The sequence below is a fragment of the Ruditapes philippinarum genome, unplaced genomic scaffold (genome assembly GCF_026571515.1).
Source record: "Ruditapes philippinarum isolate M1 unplaced genomic scaffold, ASM2657151v2 ctg3364_1_1_1_1, whole genome shotgun sequence".
NCBI lineage: Eukaryota > Metazoa > Mollusca > Bivalvia > Venerida > Veneridae > Ruditapes > Ruditapes philippinarum.
The window spans coordinates 70794-81043 of NW_026853353.1; the positions used below are offsets into that span (position 1 = coordinate 70794).

At 32.3% G+C, this 10250-nt stretch overlaps 1 protein-coding gene across 1 annotated transcript; it reads right to left on the bottom strand.

The window, feature by feature from the left end:
- Positions 1-3458: 3458 nt before the first annotated feature.
- LOC132736599 (A disintegrin and metalloproteinase with thrombospondin motifs 20-like) lies at positions 3459-10244 on the bottom strand. The gene is made up of 8 exons (XM_060723756.1): positions 10176-10244; positions 8541-8607; positions 7936-8097; positions 7195-7341; positions 6567-6664; positions 5836-6000; positions 5046-5193; positions 3459-4398 (listed from the first exon to the last, which is right to left on the bottom strand). Exons 4-8 carry the CDS (start codon positions 7226-7228, stop codon positions 4358-4360), a joined length of 486 nt encoding a protein of 161 aa, XP_060579739.1. The 5' UTR covers positions 7229-7341; positions 7936-8097; positions 8541-8607; positions 10176-10244; the 3' UTR covers positions 3459-4357.
- Between the last annotated feature and the right edge of the window lie 6 nt (positions 10245-10250).

Below are 10250 nucleotides of genomic sequence, written 5' to 3' on the forward strand. Positions count from 1 at the left end.
TTGCTCTACGCGCATCATCTGTTCATTTGGTCTGATTTAGTTGAGTTCTCTGATCAAATGCTCATTCGGGCGTGTTTAAAGTGCTTATAAATTATCTTTAACACAATGAACCATCCCAAAGATAATTCCTATGAGAAATATGTTAAATTACCATGCATATCAAAATATCTGTAGTAATGTTTAAAAGTTAATTATATATAAACGCAACAATTCGACCATGATAACAGTTGAAAATTCCCCATACGCAATAGCAATAATTCAAATTTAAAAAAACCTTGACATGGCAGAAAATAAATATTTTTTACAGTTGATCATGCTGAAACGGTGGCACGAAGGTGACATGTGTGTTTTTTTATTTATCGTGTGCGCACGAGAGACTATGGCGTGGCAACGAGTTACTAAGTCATAGTATCTCGTGGCCACGACATAGTATCTCGAAGCCACGATTTAGCTATCTCGTGTCCACGACAAAAAACTCGTGGCCACGACATAGTGTCTCGTGCGTACGAGATAAATAAACACACACATACACACACACGCACACGCACACACACACATGTTACCTATGTGCCACCGTATGCTCACCTTAAAGAGTTTATTTGATTCTAAGGTAAAAAATGATACTTTGGAGACATGTCCGATGTAAACATAAAATCCCTCTCAACGCTAATAAGTTATCGTTTTGGTTGCTTTAATAATATCGTTGGAAGATTAAACGAACGTAGCTGTTAACAACGAAATGCATTGAAACTTTTAAAATCCTTTTAGTTCGCTCCGACAAGGGTTGACAAAATTGCTGACCAAACTTGATATCAGCAAGACTCTACAGTATCATTTCTTTTCATATACAAAATTGATTCGTCGTCTGATGAAATATATAGCTACATTATTTTTTTCTAGAATTATTATCAGTCATCACCTTGTGGTCCTCTTAAAAGTTTTAATAAATGAAATTGGCCACGGGTTCTAAATTTTTCCTGTCCTGAGTAATTTTGTTCATTATCTCTCTACTTGGTCACAATCAAACAGTTGGAAAAGAATCTAAGCGACGGTATTTTGGCAGTTCTAATGCGGACGTTCCGCACAATCAGACTTATTTACGCGTACATGTTAATCATACATTTGAAGCATAAATATTTCATGATTTAAAGAAAATGTTTTATTGTTATGTAATTTATTATAATCAATTAATAAATGTTGACGGACAATAAGCTAACTGTATGTAGCAATCTGAATCTTGGATTCCTTGAAAATTACAATTAAATTTAATGAAATGTCTTACACGTACACGTTTATGTAGGTGATACACATATTTCCCGGGTAGAATATTCAGTCACAAAAATTTCTAAATGAATTTGATTAATCCAATAAATTATAGTAAGAAAAAGATTTGTAAACAGAGATGTAAAAACATATAATCAGACCAATTTTTGTTGTGGATAGTGGCATGGTTGTCGTTGTGGTTGTTGTAGTTGTAGTCTGCGTTGTAATTATTTTAGCAACTACAACAAGTAATATGCGACAAAACATTTGGTTCAGATGCTTTCACAACACATTATACCTGCTTATAAGATGCAAAAGGAAGCTAAAAATCAATTCAAATTTAAACATAAAAAAACGCACAGTATAAAGAAGTATTTACTGTACAGAATCATTAAGAAATCGCATTTGAATAATCGAAAGCGAGGTCGCCCAACCATTTCAGATCAGTACGAAAAATAAAAAGAGTTGAAAGGAACCAGAGGCAGGCTCGATCAATAATTTTTATTGGAAATGAAGTGGTTTGAAATTGAGAAACAATCTGCAGAAAGAAATGAAACTAAAAATGGTGTTGAAATATAAAAAAAAAAGTTTATTTACACTGGATATTCGAGATTTAAGGAGAAGAACTATTATTGACATACACTGCATCACGCCTTTTTAATACACGTAATTTTCCAATTACTCTAACACAACAAACCAAAATTGTTGTTGAACATTAGCTCTATATGCTTGAATCTATTCTGCCAGTCCTTATTTCCGGGTTAGTGCATTTCAATGTAAATACATACAGGGGGCGATATGAACATTACGATTTCTTTCGATGACAAACTACAGGTACTGAAATAAATCCGATTTCATCGGCTTTATACGTAAATATTCTTTTGAAGATATTTATTCATATATGCCGCATATAATTGTACAGTATGTTAGGGCCTTTGAAGAACGTTCAGTACGACACTAATTTGTATTATTATGGTTGGTTCTTTCTATGTGATCTTTTTCTGGGTGGATGGTTTCCGTATTTTTACTTAAACACTGTAGAGTCAAATCTTTTGACGTCTTATCAATGATATGCAGGTTTTGTGACCTCTGATGAACTTTGAAAATTTCATTTTCTTTAATTCCGTCCATTGTGTGCTCGATAGAGGCACTTGCATTCTTTTGTTTGGGGAAAATATGCTGGTTTTCATGTTTTGACACTGGCGTGTCACATTGAAGATCCCATTATCAGTGCCCAATGAACACATCTGCGGATGTTTCTAAATACAAAATTTCACCATAACATGATAAATGTTGCATACTGTTAAAGACGGAACTAGAGGTCGTGGACGGTAGCTTGATACTAAAACCATTGAAGTTGTGGTAGTGATAGTAGTGGTACTGTAGCAGTAAATTATTTTCTTTTTGTGTTATTGCTGGTGCAGTGTAAGACAAAATGACGACAATGTATGTAACCGTAGCAGTGATGGTTATAGTAATGTTAATGGTGGAAATGATAGCTGTTGATACTGTGACAGTGATAGTATAGTAGTTACTGTGGTATTGTTAATGATTTAAGCTAATAAGGGTCAGTTTCTGGTAATGATCATTTACCCTAAAAAAGAGGACTGACAGACAGTTATGCTAATATTTTGATTTATCCATCTCTATGCATGCACGAGGACTATATTAAGACAGAAAACCTTCCTCGACAGAAAATGGACATACTCAACCAATACAGCTTAAAGATTAATAATTTCTGAAGAAAAGTTAAGTAAACAAAAATATATGAATGGGAGGCTTCACGGTGAAATGCAATAAGAACGTCTAAATGTGTGACGATACGCAGAAACTCACATTTGAAAAGGGCACTGGGGCATTTTTTTATTTTTAGTTTTATAGCTAACATTTTAGAACAAGCATTATTTTGCATAGTGCTGCTCTTTATTTCACATCGATATTGCAAAAGTGTTTTGAGATATATGGGTTTAAAAAAGCACATAAATCAACGTCAATGACAGATTTACGTAACGACATAATCTGACAACGTCAAATGTAGTCTAACAGATAACAAACGAAGTCAAGTGTTTCGAAAGCTTTAATTCTGCACTAACTATATATAATACTAAAATATTTTAACTTAAGAAATGTAAATGTAAACTAATTTATAACATTGTTTTAATAAAAGTAAATACAATCATCGTACTCTTGAATTATAATTTTTTTGTAGAACGGACATTTTGTAGTGTAAAGGGGCTTATGTATTTACTCTTGCTGAAGAGTACTGTGCTGTGAGAATCTCATCGACATGTCCGTCAATTTAATTATGTTAAAAGTCTATTTTACGAGATCTATGAGAAACAAACAGGGGTCCTCAATACTTTATGAACTTTATTAAGCAATTTAAGATACGCAAAAAATGTTTTGTTTTGTGCAAATGTGCACCAACACAGTAAAAAGGATTGTGGCTAACCTCAGTTTTACGAACCCTGGGTGTAATATATCAGGCACGAGCGGGCACCTGAGTATAGTATACCCACCGTTATTTTGTAAGTTATTTATAACATTGATAGTCTTAGTTAAAACAAAAACAGTAAGATGATTCACTGTTAAAGCGTGAGTCATGAGAAAGATCGGCCGATTTATGGTCTACATCTACAGAGCGAAGAAGCGTCTACGTCGGTAGCTCTCTACATCTGTTTTTCTTATTTATAGTGAAATTAGTAAATTTCGTAAAAATGAACTTATGAATTAGATAATAGGTAGAATTTTAGGAGGGAGATGTATCATTCCCTCGGTTTACGCCATTTGATCACTCTTATTAAAATCACATTGTAGCTATAATAAATGTCTATCATATATTGTCCTAAGCTTCTACTCACACATATAGAATATGATCAACGTATCTTATCACCTTATATGATGAAGGCAATTACACGGCACTAATAATATTTTGAATAAAAATGTAAACAATACATGTAATACACGTTTCATAAAATATACAAAATACATTGTAAGCAAAATCCTTGTTTTGAGACAAAGTTGCACCTCGCGATCTTTTAACGTTTCTTTTGGATCTCAGATGAAGCCATTATTTACAAACATGTTATTCATTTTACACACAGTAGGGATGAATAGCTTTGCTGTCTTCTACCACTGAAAATAATATCAACAAAAGTTTTAATAATTCCCATACATTACGAGTTCATTTTGAATACAATATATACTTTGATTTTTTATTTGCGATACATGGCCAGCATCCAATACAATATACAGAATTTAGATTCAAATAATACATAATGTGTATATAAACCTATAAATTTACTCGTGAAGTTTATCATTAATTCTTTAGCTCTTGCATATTTAATATACAAGCCAACAGTTCATTGTCTAAGCACTCGTACAGGTTTGGAAACATTTTTGTGAAACATTTTCATAACTTTTATTCAAATACTCCGTTACCATTATTCCATTATTGTATCACGTACTCAGTAAATGCTTTTATATCGGCTACAAAAACTCATGGGTGGGTTGATGAGGATATTCTGTATGAATTCAACCGGAAAGTGAACCATATTATGTCGATGCTTTTCAAATCTCAACAAATGCAGTGAATTGAATAATATTTTAATTAATTAATCAAGCAAACACACTTAAGACGCTTATTAAATAGAATACACTGTTTCACAGTATGTTAACTCTTTAGCAGATTTCACTTCCAAAACAAAAATGCTTTGTGACATAATGTTCGTAAATATTTACCTTATGATTTGTACGATACATATGATTGTATATTTACTCACCATCCTTTTCGTTATAAAGTAAGTTTAATGACCAATTTGGCTTACACCCACCACAGCGACCGCCGCAATTTGCTGAAATAACGGTGCTGTCTCCGTTCCTAGAGAAGTTTGCTATTCCAGGGTTATGACCGTTTGCTATCCAAGAAGCCTTGTTCATTTAATAATAATAATAATAATAATGATAATAATTATAATAATAATAATGATGATGATGATGACAAATAATAAACATGACGATGATGTTCATTTTTTTCTCTTTTCAGTTTTAAATTTGTTTATTTGCCTAAATATACTTTTTATATTAAACTATAATGAATTCCTCCTAATAAAAGTAGTCATGGTTGATAAAAATAGTTATAGAAGGGCAAAGTTTGATCGTATTCGGTGTTTTAACCTACTTTCAGACTTGAAAAATATCCTGTTTGATTTATCAGTTATGTTACCATTCAATAAAAAATTCCAATAAACATGTTGATGGGCAAATTGAAGCGAGCATCTGTAAAAATACTAGTTCTATACAGAGAAATGATTTCAGTCTAATTTATATCCTTCATACTAAAAAGCGTATTTTAGCGATGTTAAGGAGGCGGTTAACACTCTTTGTTGTAAATGTGTTGTTCGCTATGATTATGCAAAATAAAATAACGTTAGCCCTGGAAAGTCACGTGATTTAAATAGGAACGCAACATTATAACAAAGAAATTATATAATAAAAAATATGTATCTACAAATAAATATATTCTTTTATTTTTCAACATAATATGAAACAAACGAAAAAAAAAATACTAACCTTCTCGCTAAATTTCATCCCAGTGCCTACAGTAGAAATTTGAAAATACCCTAACCATGGTGGGCAAGCACCGCGAACACAGTTACAACTCTTGCCTTTTGCATAGTGCATTTTCGAAGTAGGTGGCTCATTAAACGTTGGATCTTTTCTTTCAATTGTCATCGTCTAAAGTCAAAAATACATATATCTTAGGTCATTTAAGTTGACTTTTGTTTTATACATAACTTATTCAATACACGTATATCATAAATTTAATTCAAGCATACTACGGCAATTCTGCATCAATCCACTAATCAATTAGGCACTTGTTCTTAATTAAGCTGTCGTAAAAAACTTATAAGTTAAGGTACGTAGTAGATTCATCATTTAGAGAGTGACCTTTGTACATGTCGAAATTATGTTCAGCATTACCTTGCCGAGACCGAAAATGATTAACCTTTGCCACCAGATAGTGTCAAACACGCCTGCAAATTCGTGTAGTCTGACCAGGCTCTATACTGCGTATAATCCAGCGTAGAAGCGCGTTTGAAGATGAAATACACCACTAAATCACATTTTCATGAGATCAAAAGTCCCCCAAGTATTGCCAATTTGAGCTGAGAGACTACACTTATAGCAGGGAGTTTATTTAAACATGCTTGAAAAATGGTTGGCGCTTAAAAGGACATATGTATTAGAAAAATTATATCGCTTCTTTGTTTAAACAGAAACAACATTTTATCGCTAATTACCTCAATGATTATCCTGATTTTCTTATATTTTGTTAATGTTCCAACGTCAGTAGCGTTGTAACCCCCGGCATCGTAACCAAAGTTGTTGTTTTCATCAACTGAAATATACGAAGAAAAAAATTTAATATATTATATATTTATAGATATGAATTTCATGATTGTACATTTTTGGGGTAACTGAATCTACTTCTATATTGATACATATTCCGGAGGTTGATTGTATATGGAACTGGTTTTATATTTCATTAAAACGTGCTTAGGTTTTGAATTTTAAAGGTGGAAAAGGGACAACACGAAAAAAGGTGGAAAAAGAAAAAAAAAAGACTTAGTTACATAGTTACTATGATTTTTATGTACTTTATCAAACTATTTACCGGTAACATCTTTAATTGTTAGCTTCGTTAACATAATATCTTTGTCAACAGTTTTGATACAGGTCAGCATGCACCTTTTACCGATTTTGCAATTTTACCAGACTCATAAAAGATCTGTTTTGACAGAGTTATGTGTGTTGTATTTTTAAACCCACAACACTATATTTATGATAATTTTGTCCAAACAATTTTGTGGGAGGTTGAAAGGAAATTGTTTACTTGTAATAATGTGAGGTTGAAAGGAAAACGTTTACTTGTAACATATTCCGAAGGTGTTGCCGTCGACATTCCATGACAGTATATTTTGACTTTGCGTCCTTCGAAAACATTGACTTGGAGCCAGTATTCGCCGTCGGTATACGAGGAGTTACAGCTTTTCAGTTCCGAGCAGTTTCTTATTTCTTTATATAATGAGAAATACGTGATGAAATTACAACAATGATATAGACTGCAAAACTACTCTGACATAAATCTATTTTTTAAAGGTACATTATGCCTCAGAAATCCATAATTTTTAATTCTTAAAAAATGTCAATCACGCGTGCAATGATATTTAAATGATTCATCTATGTGGCATATTCATTTGGAAACTGCAACAAGATACCAAACAAATAGAAAGTTCTTAAGAAACAAAATGACTTTGATACATAATTGACCTATAAGCAATTTTTATATGTTTTAGAAAATAAAACTACACGTATCAATACAGTACGATTTGAATATTAATCACATTGTCTTGATACGTGTTAAGCTGGAATTTTATTACCATTAAATAAATCCTGTTAAATGAATATTTTTTTTATTATTTTGTTTTAATAACATGTTACCACTAATTTACAGATAGCCTTTATATATACATGAAGAAATTCAGTAAAATAAGGCAAAAGAAATTGGACCGAGAGCTGCGTTAGCTCATGGTGGTCCTCTCCTTAAAGAATCTTCTTGCGAATATATTACTATTGTCTTATATGAAATTTCAAGATCGAAATTCAAACCTCTTTTACAAATATGAATGGCACTGTACGTTCCAATATTTTGGCACTCAGCGTGCTTTACATCCGTCCAGAAGTCACGTTTACACAAGTAACGAACTTTACTGCCTATATCATACACATTTCCAAGAACTTTACCATTTTCTAGTGTTGGTCTGATGCACTCTTAAGTAATTACAAAAGGATTCAATATTATTTTCATCAAAAAGGTCTGGCGTGTCAATGTTTTGACTGGCAATACAAAATCAATGTCATAGTTTGATAAATGGAGTTAGTTTAAACATATGTATTATATAATTAGACATCATACAATCATTTTAACAACCATACTATCATAATACACGCATTGGATTTGACGGAAGGTCTTATTAAAGTCAATCTCCATAATATATGAATTACTCCTTTTAAATTGTGTAAGCCGGTATAAGTGAGGTTTTATCACAATAAACAAACCTTTTTTTAAAGTTGAGTATTACCTACGACTGTCTAAAATATCAAATTTCCATTGTCATAATAGTAATTAAATAATGATCAAAGTTAAACCTTTGATCATCGGATCGCCTTGTAATTTTTTTAGACACGCATATTGCCATTCAGTATGATCTTACCTTTGACCTTGCACTCGCCAGACTTTGTATCACACACTTGTCCATTTGGGCAGACGTTACAGGGCGACTAAAATATCAAAATACACCAACTTACAAGACAAAAAGGTTTTATTCAAGTATGTAAATATGAATAATTAAAAAATTCTGGAAACCAAGTGATCCCTCGGAAGCATTAATGACTCGGTTTGATTGAGTATTAACCCTTATTCTGTCTTTATTCTTTAAATGAACGACTGGTTCGACTTTCATTTTTGGAACTGCCCATTATCACTCAGATGTTCTTCTACCGGAGTATAGAGCCTTGTCAGACTGTACGAATGTGGAGACTGGTGGGGCTATTTGCTGGTGGCAGATGGTAAAGGCCAACCACTTTCGGCAGCATAAAGTGATATATTTGTTTTTAAAATATTGTTTTAAACGCAAAATGTGACTTGAAAAGTACAAAACCGTTTACTAATTAAAATATGTATAAATATAAATTTCTGAAAATGCAGTATATTTTAATATACATGTACTGGTACATAATCAAGAAAAAAAATAAGGATGATTATATGAAAAGACATGCAGGTTGGCTTAATTTACTTTTTTATGATTTTTAATTATATCACAGCAACAAGAACAGCACAGTCACATTTTAGTTCTTATTCGTAATCCGTAATCATAATTATATCCCCTTGTTTTAATGGTTAAGGAATTAGAATTGCACCGTTTATCGTAAGAGACGACTAAATTGGTTTGAATTACTGGTGTCTATGCATCTCTTTGCCCCAGCAGGTGAGGTGACAGTTTTGATTTAACAAACATGATAAAATCACCCACATGTTATCCTGCAAATCATGCTAGATGCTATACTTACCAATATGTCAAACACATGTTCTAATATCGTGAATTTTAACTGCAGCATAAGTAACTGCCACAACTTGATTGGTTTTACTTTGACTTTGAATTTGATTGTACCAATATAAAGCGAGATGAATCAGCTATAGAAGTTTTAGGAAGTTTTAATAACTATAATTTTAGGCACACAAATACTGTTGAGGTACCTTTCCCAAGAACAGACATATATGGTAAGAAATCTTTCAGGTGTGCCGCTGTCAAACTTTGGAATCAACTTCCAGATAAATACAGACACACTTCACCTTTTAACCATTTTAGATTATTAATAAATACTCGGCAAGGGGAGAATTGCACCTGTACACCATGTAACATCACATAATATATCATCAAAAACCAAAATTTTGGCATTGACATGCTGGATGTTTCAAGTATTTAGTTATCTTTTGCTATGTAATTGTCTCATTAATGTGCTATTTTTATATACCTATATCAGACTCACACTCAATATGATTACTGTAGCCATTATTACTCTTTTAGTTTTAGTTCCCTACTTTATGTGTTTTTATCGTGCTAGATTTGTTTTGTTTATTTTTATGTTTTATGTATCATCTCAGCTGCGCTTCGGGTCATATACCTTCCTCAGTCTGACCAATCAGTCCGTAAACTTGTATATTGCCCTCAAAGCCATGTTTTATTTGTTAAATAAAAACAAGTTTAACGTTATTTAAATGCGTAAAGAGATGAACTACATGTATACTGAATCTAACAATGTAAATTGTGCGTTTATACAGTTAGTACCTTTTCAATCTTTATGTCCTCATCAGTGATGTAAACACAATTTCCATCGACGTAATGTGTTCCTTTTTTTTTCAT

What these genes read in the sequence shown, in the direction of transcription:
- LOC132736599 (XM_060723756.1), bottom strand. Translation starts at nt 7,228, where the DNA reads ATGTCGACGGCAACACCTTCGGAATATGTTACAA. An exon ending in GGATGAAATTTAGCGAGAAG is followed by an intron (nt 5,194 to 5,835) that starts GTTAGTATTTTT and finishes TAAATGAACAAG; the next exon opens with GCTTCTTGGATAGCAAACGG. An exon ending in ACTTTATAACGAAAAGGATG is followed by an intron (nt 4,399 to 5,045) that starts GTGAGTAAATAT and finishes TATTATTTTCAG; the next exon opens with TGGTAGAAGACAGCAAAGCT.